The sequence below is a fragment of the Thalassophryne amazonica genome, chromosome 23 (assembly GCF_902500255.1).
Source record: "Thalassophryne amazonica chromosome 23, fThaAma1.1, whole genome shotgun sequence".
NCBI lineage: Eukaryota > Metazoa > Chordata > Actinopteri > Batrachoidiformes > Batrachoididae > Thalassophryne > Thalassophryne amazonica.
Window position 1 is genome coordinate 7,145,079 of NC_047125.1, and position 16,374 is coordinate 7,161,452.

General features: G+C 41.5%; 1 protein-coding gene and 1 long non-coding RNA gene across 7 annotated transcripts in view; one reads left to right on the forward strand and one right to left on the reverse strand.

Annotated features, from left to right (window-relative positions):
- The first annotated feature begins 7,088 nt into the window (after positions 1 to 7,088).
- On the forward strand, positions 7,089 to 15,779 carry LOC117504629. The gene is made up of 3 exons (XR_004558853.1): positions 7,089 to 7,425; positions 7,542 to 7,543; positions 15,769 to 15,779. It is a non-coding gene; the product is annotated as an uncharacterized LOC117504629 (long non-coding RNA).
- The window catches only part of nat16 (N-acetyltransferase 16), a 91,615-nt gene continuing 85,530 nt past the window's right edge, over positions 10,290 to 16,374 (reverse strand). For 3 of the 6 annotated variants that reach the window (XM_034164126.1, XM_034164123.1, XM_034164121.1), the window contains 4 exons: positions 13,785 to 14,010; positions 12,616 to 12,840; positions 12,160 to 12,509; positions 10,290 to 10,826 (listed from right to left, as the gene is read on the reverse strand). In XM_034164126.1, the coding sequence (XP_034020017.1) occupies positions 10,598 to 10,826; positions 12,160 to 12,509; positions 12,616 to 12,840; positions 13,785 to 14,000 (1,020 nt within the window). In that variant the 5' untranslated portion in view covers positions 14,001 to 14,010 and the 3' untranslated portion in view covers positions 10,290 to 10,597. The remainder of the gene's footprint in view (positions 10,827 to 12,159; positions 12,510 to 12,615; positions 12,841 to 13,784; positions 14,011 to 16,374) is intronic. The other 3 variants (XM_034164124.1, XM_034164122.1, XM_034164125.1) reach the window with 1 other exon arrangement.

Sequence of the window (16,374 nt, forward strand, 5' to 3'; positions counted from 1 at the left end):
CCTTCACTTGACTAAACTTAATTAGGTGATTTTAGCAGTAGTGGTGATTACAATGTTGTATAGAGGAAGATGGCGTGATGTCATTGTTGCGTGATTGTGATGGCAACAGCAGTACCATTTCGTTGTTGGTGAATGCGTGTGTTTCACAAGTGCTTTCACACGGTAAGGGAGTTAGCAAATTTCAATAGAAATGGAGTTTTCACCTGTAAAATGAGCTACCAGGATAATTTCATTGGTGAGCAGTTGGCAAACGCCGTGTCGTCACCATCACGTTGCTGTTGTTTTCTCGTTGTAAGAGAGTTTGTATTTGTTAGTGATTTTCTACGAACTTTCTAAGTGAACACTTGGACATTTGGAACCAGGCAGGATGAGCAACAGGAGCAAGTCGAACGGAGAGAGAGAGGAAACATCTCATCGATCGAGCATGCGGACGCCTTGAAGGAGGTCGTTGCCCTGGCAGGAGTGGAGACACGCAGCCGGCAACAAACGGTAACAGCGGCAGAGAGCAGCAGCATGTGGAGGAAAAGTGTTCAATCAGTCAAGTCCCACAACAACAATGCACAAAGGATATTATTAATGTTTTTCCTTTACACGAGGGACTGCAAAGTCAATTTACCGGCAAACCGGGAATAGCGGCAGAGAGCGGCAGCATTTGGAGGAACCTTATTTAGTCAGTCAAGTCCCACAAGAGCACACGGAGGATATTACTGTCATTATTATTTTTCCTTTACACGAGGGAACATAATTTCAGTTTCCGAACCGGCAAAGTGGGAAATATTAATGGTCAAATCCACAACAGAGAACCATCGCGGGCTGCCCCGGTGGTAAAAGGCACGTTTATGAGGAATGACTAAATACTGTCTGGTGCGACACAGCGGATGATTCTCGTTTCTTGCTCGCAGCAACAGACAAGAGTCCCAGTTAACGACTTTAATCAGCAGAAAGGTGAGTCACGATCGACATCTTTAAATGGCTTTGATGAAGGTTGACGATTAAATTTCGGACCCGCTGTTTCTGATTAGAGATCCGGCTAACCGATTCGGCAAGTCTTTGTGGTTTTTCCTGAGCCTTCTTTTTTTAGTGGTTTAGTAAGCTTGTGAGTCCCCGGTGGTGTTTGTGTTACATTTTGTTTTGAACATGTTCTTTGTTAGTGTTTTTAGTGTTTTCATTGTTATTGTTGTGTTTGACTAACATGGACGCCATTTTCTGTTTGCTGCAAGTCAAATCTACCTACGGGTACAAATAAAGTCACCTGAACCTGAACCTGAAGTCTGAAAGATTGAAATCTGAGTTGTACTGGTCAAACTTACGCTACGCTATGTTTGTCTTACGAGTGAGAGCATCTTACCAATTAAATGTGAATGGAGTTATTACAGGTGACAGTGTTACTTTGTGCTCAGCAGAAAAAGGTTATTTTGTATTTAATTGGCCGTACGTCCAGCGACACAGCTCCGATACCACTCAGACTGCTACAAAACACACTAATAAATGGAGACCGCATTGCTATGCAGGTCACATGATCAATGTCCTACTTCATGGATATTCACTGTTTATGTCTCCCCAAGTTAGCTAATGCCCCAGTCACACGGCACTTAACGAAGGGCAACGAAGCCCTAACGAAACAAGAAATCTGGACTTTTGTTGACTTTCATTGACATCGTTTAACCTTCACTCAGTTTTGTTCCTGCAGCGGGCGCTTCATCAGGATTTTAAAGTGTCGAAAAATTTGAATGGATGCCACGAAAACCTCAGTTTGTCTGTATTTCATTTTGCTGTCGTTCTTGGCGTTTTCTTATTTGCTTAGCTTTTGTAACGTTGTAATGTTTTTGTAACCCTTTCGTTCGACTTCATTTGCACTTCGATCAACCGCAAATGAGGGAGGAGCTATTCAATGGCGGATGGCTCCATTTACCGCCACCTACCGGGCTGGAGAGTGATCGCTGTTTTTTAGCTGTCATTCACGTGATCGTGAACGTTTCGTCTAAAGCACTGAGGTCAATGTTAGCTTTGTTTTCATCTCTCTCCTCTTTCGTTCCTTTTGCTCATTCATTGACGTTTTCTCGACGAATTGTGACTGTGTTTTTTTCCCCCTTCGTTCAGGAATCATTCAGGAATCGTCATTGCTGTATGACCGAAAGTAGTCTATTAAACAATTTCCCACAATAAGTTTGGGATGTTTGACCTACAAAATTAAGCTTAGCTACTTTGATGACTTTTTTGCAGCATTTAAGGGAAAACGATTAATTTAGCAACGTTATGTGTTTTGCTGTTTTAGTTGATGCTAATCAGGCAATGATAATGCCAGGAATTACTTACTTACTTACTTACTAGTAAGTAAGTAATCGGGTAATGATAATGCCAGGATTGGGATCTGTAAATTACCACTACTTGATCAGAAATGTTTTTTTATTCTAACCTCAAAAGAATGGTCTAGTTTTAATAAAGTGCCTTCAGAGTTGTGCAGAATCAGTAACCCATCGTAGCATGTGTAGCTACTTAAATACGTCTTACATTGTATACCAACAAATTAACTAAAGGAGTTCAAACATTTGAAATGCACAACACAGTATAAGGATGATGTCGCAAAAAACATATATCTGATTTTGAGAAAATATCTGTCATGTTTCGGGGAAAAAGTCACAATTTTATATCAATAAAGATATAATATTTTATGAATATAGTTAAATATTTGTTTAAAAAATTATATTTTGCAAACTTGAGGTATATGAGTAGAAAACCTGCTTGCAGTCTGCATATTCAAATGAGCGATCTAGTTAAATTACACTTTAATACTAATGGAAAATTTCTTTGCAATATTGCAAACTGGGACAAACTTGTTTTTTTCTTTTCTTTTTTGCAGTCCCAAATCTAGCCACCATTTCAGGAAAGCTCCAGGAATGAGGCCTTAAATCTGATGTAGCAACATTACAAATTATTTTATCTTAAAATGTGTAATGATTATGAAAAGGGTTTAGATTTTTGCAAATTACCTAAAAAGTTTGGAAATTTGAACAATACTTCCTCCTTCGACTCATGGCTTTGCACACTTCAGAGTCTTGCACAGCAGAATGACATATTTTAGCATATTTTCGATTTACGAACGTCAGTGTTGGGCACTGTTCAGCTAATCCGATAACCGATAATTATTGAAGCTAATGTTTTTACTAGCAGATTAGCTTTTCAGATAACTTTTAAAACCATCATACTAATTATTTTCCGATAAATTTACTTTAAACTTTCAGTCTAACATTTTTTCTGCTAAAGTGAGCAAAGTTTAGTGGTCAAAAACGTTTGTAAACCCTAAAATCAAACATTTTAATCCCCGTCGTGTGTAGATCAGTGGTTTTTGGCAGACTGGCTGCCGCTTGCTGATGACGTCATCAAGTGCCAAACGGGATTGGCCGGTCAATGCAGGGAGCATTGTGGGTAGTGTAGTTTAGCTTCACTTTGAGCGTTACAGCGTTACCACCTGTTCGACACAAAAACAAAATGGTGGTAGGAGAGAGAAGCTCTCACGGCGTAGACGTGTACAAGGACTTTTAATTAATGGACGTATTTCAGTTGTTTAAGCAGCAGGGTGTGAAAAAAGCGGCAGTGTTTGGGGTTTTATTTTTTTATTTTTGTGTGCTCTTTGTGATCCTTGAATTTACCCAGCAGCCCCTGCGGCGCTTAAAGTGAAACTGGTTTATCAGAAACCGACAGTGTATTCTGATGTGGCCGCATCCAAATCAATACTAATAATTTTTGGTTATCGGTTATTTGTAATAAAGATAAATTTTTTTTTTTAGCAGTTTATCGGTTTAGCGTCATAAAAGATAACTTTTCAGTTATCTGAGTAATGGTTATCGAAGCTAACCTTTTGGTTAGCTGTGCCCACGACTGACGAACTTGCCTCACATTATCACAAGTACATTCTTAGACCCTTTTTTGTCATGTCCATCATATATTCTTCCAAAGTGTTCTGGTATTATAAAAAAAAAAGAAATCGCTCTTAAAATGAGTTTACTAACATAATATGGAGACTTTTTCCAATAAAACTGTACTTGAATTCTTCGTTGGGCTGCCCCCATTTTCTTGGGGTCGCCATATAGTCCAGTCAAGTTATTCAATTACAGGCTCCAAACCACCACTAATTACAATAAAAAAATAAACAAAATAAATTGTTGCCAGGGATTAAATAAAAGATTGTCAGGTGTTCAAAAGAGATTCAAGCACAGGTTTTAGGATTCTTGCATGTGTTATATGAACACCTCCTGAATTTGACACTTATCTCATAGGAATTTGTTGAAAGTTCTAAGAGTTACGGTAAAATAGATGTTCTTTTCAACATAACATAAATTATCATATTTTGGGCCCTTCCACCCCTTCTATTCTCTATTTTTGAATATGTCACTCCTGGGATATATATCGGGGGAAACTCCCGCGTAAAACCTTTTTCTTTTTTGCAATTAGTGGTGGGTCAAGTCTCAGTATGACTGGACTACTGAATCCATTATCAATCCACTTCTTGATTTGGCACAAGCTTTACACTAGATGCTTTTTCCTGATGCAGTTCCAGATCTATATATAAAACAAAATAATTCCCACTTTTCATCCATTGAAAGTGGGAATTATCTAAGAATGATCTAAGATTTCTTTTATGCACATGAAACGTTTATCTTAAATTTCATTCACAAATTTGTTCACAAGCACTTCACCTTTACCAAGGTAACTCATCCACCTGGAGGGTGTCCTACAACAAGATGCCGATTAAACAGCATGATTATTGCACATGTGCACCTTGGAATGGTCACAGTAATAGGCCACTCGAAATGGCAGTTTCATCACCTAACACAGTGTCATAGAGCATGCAATTTTTTATTTTTTTTTGAAGATGGTGCTGTCTATGCAGCTGCCTGTTACTTCAGCCTTGCCCCCTCTTTTCCTACTTTCGCTATTTTTAATACTTTTTAATAGTGCTTTATTGTTTTTATTTGTAGTGGGGGGTACCCTGTGCAAGTGTGCACATGGTAAACCCACTTTTGTAGCTCTTGTGATTAGTTTTCTGCTTCTTTCGGCACTTTTTGAGGCAGCGCGGGGAAATCCCTTTGTCTCCGGCTTAGGATGCCCCATTGTTTACACCCGGGATCAGCTGCTTGGACTAAGAGACTCTATGTACAGTGGGCCGGGTCCCCACTATGCTGAGCAACTAGACATACCTGCAGACATATGAAGGAGAATGGAGAGTGGAACACTGGAGAGTGTTCTAATCTGGCATTGGTGCAATCGCCGACTGACTAGTGCAGATAGGACTCCGCTCTTTGATTCAGGGTCGTCCTTTCAAGCCATCAATTATTGTGAACACTGGACTACTGTATATATGTGCTTGCTAAGCAGCAATACTTCTATCACTGTATGTTCTGAAACTCTGTTGTTTGTTAGTATGACCAAAGCAGATGATCACCTCACTTCAGGTTTCGTCCTACAATAAAATAGGAGGGAGTTTTTCCTTACTTCTGTTGTCTATATACTTGCTCAATGGCCGCATCGAAACCTTCCTTGTGCTTATGATGGATGCCTTGGGGTGACTTTTCTTGCATCTTGGCACTGCATATGTCAGTGTAACTGAACTGACTGTACATTTCACTACCATAAGCCTCCAATGTTGTTTCCAACCGGTCATGCAATAATCATGCTGTTTAATCAGCATCTTCATATCTCACGCCAGCCAAGAGGATGGATTATTTTGACAAAGGTGAAGTGCTTACTAACATAGATTTCAACTAATTTGTGTACAAAATTTTGAGGAAAATAAACATTTTGTGTGCATACGTCTTTTCTACAACGCATGAAAAATGAGAATGGAAATGAAAATTTTCCATTTATATTTTTGTTGAGTACACAAGGAGAAGCGTTGCTGTTGTATAAATGTGACTATTTTCTCAAAATTCAAACTTTGCTCTCACAAAATGAGGTTTTATGAAATTCTGGAAGGAAAAATTTCCAGAGTATGTCACTTTTTTTAACGAGTATGAACGGTCCTATAAATTATACTTCAGTCCGATTTATGTAACAAATTCAATATTAATAATGAAAATAATATTTATATAGGGCTTTCAAAGGAATCAAAGAACTAAACAAAACAGACTCCAATACTAAAAGAATAAATGCCAATAATTGAACTACACAACAAAAATGCACAAAAATTAAATTAAAGAGCTGATAATACAGAAACAAAAGCTGTGAATTATACTCTGGTGCAAAATATATATATATATGTATATATATATATATATGTGTGTGTGTGTGTGTTTTGACAGGTGCAATTTGTACTCCAGAAATAAATACGTTACATTGTTGGCTCCAATTGACCACTGAAACAAAATAACTAATTTTGTTTCCTTTTCGTTTCCATGTTAACTTTTCTTACATTTGATGTATTTTCGGTCTTATGTTAAAAAGTTACCCGTGTGAGACTTCGAAAAACACTTGAGAAAAAAGACTCAATGGCCATAAAAAGTTCCTGCACCCTTTGGTTTGTACTTGTTTTTAATTCAAACCATCAAATCGAAATTGTAATATTTTAGGTTTCCTTGTACAAAAATGCAAGATTTTAACCTCAAAGTGAAAAAAAAAACATCTCAACAACATTATCTAAATGAAATCAAACTGCAAACCAGGAAAACTGCTTAACCAGGGGTGGTGATGGTCTACTGGTTAAGTGTTGGGCTTGAGACCAGAGGATCCTTGGTTCAAATCCCAGCCTGACTGGAAAATCACTAAGGGCCCTTGGGCAAGGTCCTTAATCCCCTAGTTGCCCCCGGTGTGTAGTGAGCACCTTGTATGGCAGCACCCTGACATCAGTGTGAATGTGAGGCATTATTGCAAAGTGCTTTGAGTGTCTGATACAGATGGAAAAGTGCTATATAAATGCAGTCCATTTACCATTTATAACCTTCAACGAGAGAGAGTCTGGATCATAAATCAGCAAGAGCTTGTAAGAGCTTATTTATGCTCTACAGTGAGGACAGCTCAGACTTGGGCAAAGTAAAGGACTACTATATAAATCAGGCATCAGAATTTGTGATAATGTTGTGATGCGAGACTGTTGTCCTATTGCAGTTATGTTATGTCGATTGAGACAGGACATCAGTTTAGCATTTTCCAGCACTGGATAAGACGTGATTTTATTGGTTGACCTAGTTGTCCTTGTGGGAAAACACTGGAGAATTCTGCACAACTGTAAGGTCTACAGAAGTGCCCAGTTTGTGAATTCCGACCACATACTTTTTGTGGCTTCCATGAGGATTGAGTCCAGGTCTTGTAGGGTACTCTGTCTGCTCAGTGCCCAAGATTAAATCTAGCTAGACTTCATGATCAGACTGTTTCTCAGGAATATGCATGCAATCTGGCTGGAGGACTTGCAGCTGGTGATCCGAATAGGTTGTGGGAGCTCTTCCACAACCAGACTCTGAAAGTTGGTGAGGATAGTACTGGAGCATCAGTGTCCATAGGAGGGGGTGTTTTATTTCCAAGGACACTCTAAATACCATCCAGAGGAGTGGTAGCGCACAGCGTGATGGAAATGTTAGGTTGTGCAGGCAGCTGAGAAAGCGTACTGCCATGGCCCTGAGAATAGACAAGGAGGCGTTTGTTGCAGGAATCTGTGATCATGCGACACAGCATCTGTGGTCTAGTGACCCTCAACCTTGCTTACACAGGAATGAAAGCACTTTGTTCCTCCAGACCTACACCCTCGTCCCACAGAGTCTTCTGCTGTACTGTCATGTTGCGACGGATACTTTAGACATTTCTGGTGCTAGGTGACTTGGAGCTGAATCTCCAGTCAATTGTGAACCAGCAAATCTTGATGAGATCTCAAAGGTTGTGAAACAACTGAGGGTGTCAAAAGCTCCAGGGAAAAGCTCTATTTGTGGTGTTGGAGCGGAGCTCCTCCAAGCAGGTGGAGATGCTTTTCTCCTGGCATTGAAAACATTTTTTTCTTTCAATCTGGGAAACTGGTGTCATACATACAGAATGGAAGGAAGTTCTTGTTTTCCTAATCTGAAAAGTAAAGGGTGATCACATAGCACACTGCTCTCTATGCTAAGGAAGGTGTTTGCAAGGATCATTCTCAACAGGATTCAGTTTCACCCACTTGGAACCAGAACAATCGCTTCACACCCAAGAAGTCAACTGTTGACTGCATTTTAGCCCCGCAGATGAAAGGATTATTAACAGAGCGTGAGGTTTGTGTGGGAAAACATCAGACCAAGGTGTTGACAGTACAGACCAAGCATAGCAAGGTCCGTGCAATAAACACTGAGGTCTGATTTTCCCGTACAGGCCAAGCAAGCGAGATTCATAATTCCTTTATTATATGGCTATTATATATAAACCTGCAAACTTATGGTATCACCCAAATATGAATGCTGCTGACGGTTTTGGGTTCATAGTCCGACTTGTTAGCTTTCTTCACCTCCATGAAGAACTTGCTTAGCATGGTCAAGGTTGTTAGCTGGTATGCTTTCAATCTGTGTTTTTTCCACTGCTGATGTTTAGATATTTATAAATATGTTCATATCCGACTTGGTTTTTCTAAATGTGTTTTTAGCTTTCTGGTTTGTAAAGAATCTGATACGTGACTCGGACCAATTGTCATGGTAAAAGTCTGATATGGGAAAATATCAAACCGGAAATCAGCCAGTCAGAGCGCGCGTAGCATTGTAGCCATATAATAAAGTTGTTTTTTTTTTTAAAAGATGTGGGAATTGACCAGTTGTTGCCTGGGTGGATACCATCCAGGACCCAGGGCAAATCCATTGTGTTGTGGATGTGGCAAAGTGCAGCACCAGCACATGGTCTCAGACTTGACTAGTTTTCAGGGTCTGAGTAGTTCCACTCGTGTTGTATAGTTGTGAGACTTGGATGCTAACCAGTGGTCAGGGATGATTGGACGTCTTTGCTTCTTGGTCTCTTTGGAGAATCCTTGGGTACCACTGGAATGATTTCAAAAGAATGGTTACTTAGGGAGGCTAGGAAGAGACATCCTGACCATGTGTTTTTCTTGGCATAATCCAGCGTGGAGGTGCAGTAGGGTTGAGTACATGAGCAACTGGAAATACCCAAGGGAATACACCTGTTTCTCCTGGCTGTAGTGGATAGATGGTTACGTTCAAGAGGTGGTTATGGACCATTTGTCGACATGAGTGGCAAAGCAGTTGTGTAGTCTGATGAATTAGCAAAGTACAGCACAAGTGCACACTCCCAGATCCTTACCTGATGTAGTTAGATTTCAGCCAAACAGCAGAACTGTAACAACAGTGCAACATCATTTCAAATATTTTGATGATGTTAACAGTTATGCCAGCTGGTCCAAGTCTAACTAGATTGACCAATAAAAATGTGCCTTATCCAACACCAGAACATGATATATTGGCTCCATATTGTCATAATTATAACAGAACACAAGTCTTGCATATTTGCAAACTTAGATATTTTGCATGAAATCCATGGGCCATGACTCAACCAGTTATCTTAAAGGTAAAGGACACACTTTTGAGGGTAATATTGTGAACATTTTGGACAGAGAGAACAGAAAGTTAGAGAGAGAGGTGTCATCTGCATAAAGCTAGACAAACTTTCCCTCAACCGTTCTTTCATCAATCCCCAGGAAGACTAAAGACACATGACATCCATCAAAGGGAATAAACCTGGCTACAACATCTGGAGTGAGTTGACTTTAGCGAATATCCAAACAATATTCTCAGTTTTACAACAGAGACTGCCTTCATATGAAAGGTACCGCTACATTTGTTCACTTCAGACTGGATGAACAGTCAAACAGTCCAAAGAGTAATAAATATGTTCAGTTGCATTTGATGAAACGTTTAGACATCTGGTTGCAGAGATCTGTTTTCACTTTGAGATTAAACAGCATAGTTTTTACAACTTTTGTATAAAGAACCCAATTTTTTTTTTTTTTTTGAATTGACATCTTTAATGAAAAGTAAAAATAAAAACATGTAAAAAAAACAAAGGGTGTGTGTACTTTTTACATCCACTGTACAGGACACAATATCACAAACTCCTGTAATTCCATGAAATAATAATTATAATAAAAGAATTTAACATAAATTAGGATGATAATATTGTCTGTGGTGTTTTATCATTATGTAGGTTGTAGTTTTGTCTTCCCTAAATGAGTGCATAAAAAGAGACAAATTCTGACTACAATCCAACGAAACATCGCCACAAAACACAGCATTAAAAATGAAAATTGTATCAACACCTCTGACAAAGGCTAATGATTTGAATCCTAACAAATGTAAAATTTGATCACATAGGGTATCTTAGTAGACTGTATAATGCTGTATGCTGATGATACTGTGTCCATTTCTTATATTTTGTTAATATAATGGAACATCAACCCTATATATCCATGAATGTATTCTGATTTTGTTAGCTCTAGTACCCTCAGCATTGTATTTTTTGTGTTAACTGTATCTGTGTCGTCTATGTTGTGTCCATTCGTTGTTGTCTAGACCCCTGTCTTTATTCTTTCCTGGCTCCCCCTATTAACCCTATTAACCCTCCATCCACCATGTGTAACTTGTAACTAAATGACATCTGACTCAACCACACACTGCTCGGTGTAACCCTTCACCAGCTCCACGCTCAAGGTGTCCTGGCAGAAGTCGGCCATGGGTTTCCAAAGTGGTGGGTCCAGGAACATCTGGCACATCACATGACCCTTCAGGCTGGCGGTGTGGTGCTGCAGGTGGCACAGGTACTGTCGCCGAGCCAGATCCAGGTCCTTGCCAAACATGTCGATGTTCAGGTAAAACCTGCGTCAGACACAAAATTTTATTAGATTAAATGTAGAAGGTACAGTTCACAATGCCCTATCCCACTTTCCTATATATGTCAACACTAGGATTTTGCCAGATGAAACGGAAACACAAGTCTCCAACACATACCATCTTTCCATAGAGCTTTGGCTCTGTCATAAGGCTGATACTTAAACTAGAAAGCAAGCTTAGAAAGTCCCCACCCCCCACTAAATGAATTAAGAGCAGTGGCACTTTCATGGACACATTGGCTAATTCTTATATACCCAGTGCCCCCCCCTTCCCCCATTTTTTTTAGGGCATATAAGTATCAGGTCAAGTCTGTGACTATGTGCTAATGCCATGCATTGCCACATCCATGACACTACTCAAGGGCCTTGGGTCTTGGATGTAACCACATAGCCAGACAACTAGTCCATCCCAGTTTTCCAAAGTAGCCATGTATATGAAGCAGTCAAGTGAAACATGGATGTCCCCTTAGACTTCTCCAGCTGCTGGGGTCCTCAACACTAATGCACCTGAAAAAACTAACAATCCACCTGATGTATCCTCACAGTGCAAGCGATCTGCGTCTATCCAAGTCACAAAGTAATTCCATCATTATTGAAGGATCCTCCCAAGAGACCTAGTATCAAAGACATCATCACCTTAAGTCACTGGTTAGAAGCCAAGTCTCACAACCATACAGTAAGACTGGTCTTTAAAACAGGATTACCAAATAAACCAGGCTTATTTCATTAGTCTGCCTTATTCCTGTTTTATGGAACAGACCACAGGACCCTAAAAACCAGTTAAGAAAGAAAATATTATGAATCTTTATTCCTACTCTCACCTATGGTCATGAGGGTTGGGTCATGACCGAAAGAACTAGATCGTGGGTACAAGCGGCTGAAATGGGCTTCCTCAGGAGGGTGGCTGGTGTCTCCCTTAGAGATAGAGTGAGAAGTTTGGTCATCTGTAGGGAGCTCGGAGTAGAGTCGCTGCTCCTTCGCATTGAAAGGAGCCAGCTGAGGTGGTTCGGCCATCTGGTAAGGATGCCTCCGGGGTGCCTCCCTAGGGTGGTGTTCCAGGCACATCCATCTGGGAGGACCCAGGGAAGACCCAGGACTAGGTGGAGAGATTATATCTCCACACTGGCCTGGGAACGCCTCGGGATCCCCCAGTCAGAGGTGGTCAATGTGGCCCAGGAAAGGGAAATCTGGGGTCCCCTGCAGGAGTTGTTGCACCCGCAACCCGGAAAAGTGGTTGAAGATGAGTGATTGAAGTAATTAGGCTGTCAACAAACTTTGCTAGACATAAGGTATATTTCGGGTAAACAGAAGACAGTTACCAGTCATCTCCAATGGGAACCCTGAAGGGGAAAGTACAGAGGCTGGCCACAGTAGGGCTAGAAACATCGTCTACCATCCAGTCAATCTCCTTGTTCAGCAGGATGGTCATGTTACTGGACAAGGGCTTGAATGGCTGCCAGTCTTGAATGATGGTGGCATTGGGAAGGACTCCCTGCATGAGGTCAGTCGTCACATAGAGTCGGTGAATAGATGTTGGGTCGAGACGCACTGGAGGAGTGTTGGAGGAAGAATGGGTCGTCAACAAAGTGGCGCGAATGTCTCCGTTCACACCAAGCTCAGAGAGACGGAGTTTGAGATCTTCAGCCCTGAAACGGACCAGTAAGATACCCTGTGGAAAAAAAAGTTTGTGTATATAAAGTAGAAAAAATAAATGGCAAGGTTGCATTTTGCATAAACCAATCAAAATAATCACTATTCTATTTGCTTGATGCTACCTGCTTGGTTATAACGCGATATTTCTGGAAGTCCTTGGGTCCGAGTTGGTCGTCACGGGTCAGACGAGTAACTTTGACCTCTGGATATTTGGATCTGACCAGCTCAGAGCAAAAGCGAAGTAGAACACTTGCTATGCCCTTGCCCCGTTCCTGGGGGGCGACACGAAGACCTTCCACCAGCATAGTTTCCCCGTCATCAATTACACACACGGACTCCAGCGCAATCTGCAAATTGTCACACAGGGAGAAGAAATGGGGAAAAAAATTAGGTAATTGTCACATTAAAAACTCTCCCAGCAATCTGAAGGGGTTGATGGTAGGATTAGCACTATCATGGTCTCAGTTGGTGGACTACTTTTAGTCTGGTTGCTCCAATGAGCAGAGTACCAAAGGAGTGGCAGTTATCAGGTGGATTGGTTCCTTGTCAAGGTGTCCACTGTCAGAATATTATGAGACTAAGAGATGGACAGTCTCTCCACATTATGCCTGTTGTCTCAGTGTAGAGTTAGTCAATGATATCTTGGTGAAGGAGGGAATCATTCTACTCACAGGTTCTCTTTGATTGATGACTGTCCAAGGGGAGATTTTTCACTTGAGAAGGACGATTTCAATGTGATCTAGCACTGACAGAGCTGGGTACATTGGCTTGGTGTGGGGTCACCACACCAAATCTAGCATGGATCTGTATGTTGATTTGGCACAGGTTTGACACCAGATGCCCTTTGTGATGCAACACCAAATCTACAATGATAATAGGGGTATGGTTTGTGTCAAACCAGGGACCTTCTCATTGGCAAGTATCCCAACTGCTGCCTGTACCTTCCCCGAGGTGAAACTGTGTTGACAGCACTGAAACTTTGAAAACTGTGTCCACAGCTGCACAGCTGGACATAGTCCTCCAGTACTAGCTGTGCAACTTAGTAAAAACATATCATGTTTTTCTTGTGGGCACAGATACAACACTCCTTCAGAACTGCAAGGTTTGTAAAAGTGGCCAATTTGTAAATTGTAACACGGACATGTTGCTTGTTATAGCCCCGCAGGCTGTCATCTGTTTGTTGTCTCACATTTAATTCAGAAAAATCATAAAGGGTTTACCCCAAATCTGAGTACAGGACTTGCAAACATGGACAAGATAAAATATCCCAGAAGACATTTGTTAAACTTACTACTTTCCCCTGTTTGCGGGCCAGTATGACTGTACGGTTGGTCTCCTGCAGCCAGGTGGTGTATCTGGTGGGCAGATAGTCAAGGCCCCCATAGATGTCCTGGCTCATAGCCATGATTTCATCAAAATCCTCTTCAGTGGCTACAGCAAACTGAAGCCCAGTCTCAGACAGCGCCTCTGGCAGCTGGGGGATAGTCAGGCTGGTGTCAATCTTCATTGTGAAACTGCTGAAGGTGAGAGAGAGAGAGAGTGAGAGAGAGAGATGAATTTAAACAGTTAATTAAAAGTGTTGAGCTGAAGGGCCGCTTGTGCTACAAAGGGGGATGCATTTTAGGACATTCCACAATCAGAATTTCATATTAATTGAGAGTGCCTCAGTAATGTTCTGGAGCATGACAAAATTAAGGTGGTGCAAAAATAAAGGCCCCGTCACACTGAGCACGAATGAGGCCGAATCAGCACGAATGGTAAACAAAAAAAGCCAAATGTCAAGGCGCAGTCGGGAGGGACAGACATTTGGACAGCCATGTATGAATGCCATTCGAATACCCAGAATGTGTGCCGAAGCCGCCTCGAAGAATTTGCACACATTCAGCCTGCAGCAGCTCCAGAATCCAGGTCAACTGTGGCCAGAACACAGTAGGAATACCCAGAGTGCTGGCAGAATGCAGCAGGAATATACAGAATGAACCTTGAATGCCATACGTGTGTGGTCCAATCGCCAACCGAGGTCTGGGTGGAAGGCAAGCAAGGGGAGGGGCATGGCAGAGCGAGTGTTGTGGTCTGCTCTTTTGAAGACCCACTGTGTCTCACTGCTGGATTTCAAATGACATCCAACCCATGGACTGATTACATGTAAACCAGGGTCCCCTGACTGTTGCATCAATGTAGTGCATGTGATGCATGTTATCAGATTATTATGGACATCAGATCACTGATGTGCACACCCACAGCCATTATTACAGTAAACCCATGATCAGGGGACCCTGTATTACATACATCAGCACATATATTGGATAAAATACGGAAACCAGAGGAGAGGTAATGCTGCGTTTACAGATAGGCAGGACGCATTACAAATGTCATATTTGCATCATTCTTAGCACACTCCTGACATTCTTAATGTGACTTAAGGCATCTGAATAGGTTTCTTAACAGTGCGTGTTGGTGCGTGATATTCATGATTTCCGTGGAGCATGTTTTTGGCTGTCAAAAAATCTTCCACGAATGTCATGCACCACACTCATTTCACCTCATGTCGTGGAGGTCGCAACTGAGCGTGTTGATCCGTCTTGATTAGTGGTGATCCTTAACAGAGTGTGACAGCATTCTTCTCTGATGTGCGCACAATTAAACTCTGCTGCACCGCATTCAGTTTCATTGCTGCAGTATGCTGAAGGACAGTGATGCCAAGTCGGCTAAAAGTCTCGTTCTGATGTTCATCAGCGCATTCCTGTAGGTGTTCCAACTGCTGCTGCTGCTGCTGCTGTGCCTGATGTTTGGGAAAACAAGCGAGACGAGAGCCACGTGGAGGCACACATCTGGCTGTCTCCGTCTCCTCCTCCTCTCTGCGCTACTCCGTGGCTCAGAGCCCAACTAAGCATGCAATCACAAAGTTCTTCTGCTGTGGATTAATCTAGATTTTGAGGAGCAAACTGGTTCCTGATACACGTGCCATTAATTGTAATGCGTGGTAACAGGTTGTAGCACTTCCTGAGGAGACCTGACGCCTCTGCCCGAATCATCACATTCATGATCAGCAGCCAAGAATGTATACTTCGTGCCATTCGTGACTTGCCGTCGTTATATGTAAACGCAGCATAAAGCAGGTCCTGACACATCACACTCTTTAAAAAGGGTAAACACAGTTGTTTGGCAACAGAAATGACCCAAATGACCCTGATCAAAAGTTTACATACCACAGTTCTTAATACAGTGTATTGTAACCTTTATCATCAGTGGCAGCTTGGAGTCTTTTGTGGTAGTTGTGGATGAAGTTCTTTATTTTCTTTAATGGTAAAGCTGCACATTCTTCTTGGCAAAAAGCCTCCGGTCCCTGTAAACGCCTGGGTTGTCCTGCATGAAGTGCATGTTTGAGATCTCCCAGAGTGGCTCAATGATATTGAGGTCAGGAGACTGAGATGGCCACTCCAGAACCTTTACTTTATTCTGCTATAGCCAGTGACAGGTCGACTTGGCTTTGTGTTTTGGATTGTCATGTTGGAACGTCCAAGTACATCCCTTGTGCAGCTTTCAGGCTAAGAAGTGCAAATTTTCCTCCAGTATTTTCTGATAACATGCTGCATTCATCCTGTCATCAATTTTGACCAAGTTTCCTGTGCCTTTGTAGCTCACACATCTCCAAAACATCAGCAATCCACCTCCATGTTACACAGTAAGACTGGTGTACCATTCATCATAGGCCATGTTGACTCCTCTCCAAATATAATGTTTATGGTTGTGGCCAAAAGTTCAGCTTTGGTCTTATCACCCCAAATGACTTTGTTCTCTGTGCTGTTTGGCGTATTGGATCCTTTCTCGCATTTGCATAATAATGGCTTTCCTCTGGCGACTCAACCATGCAGCCCATT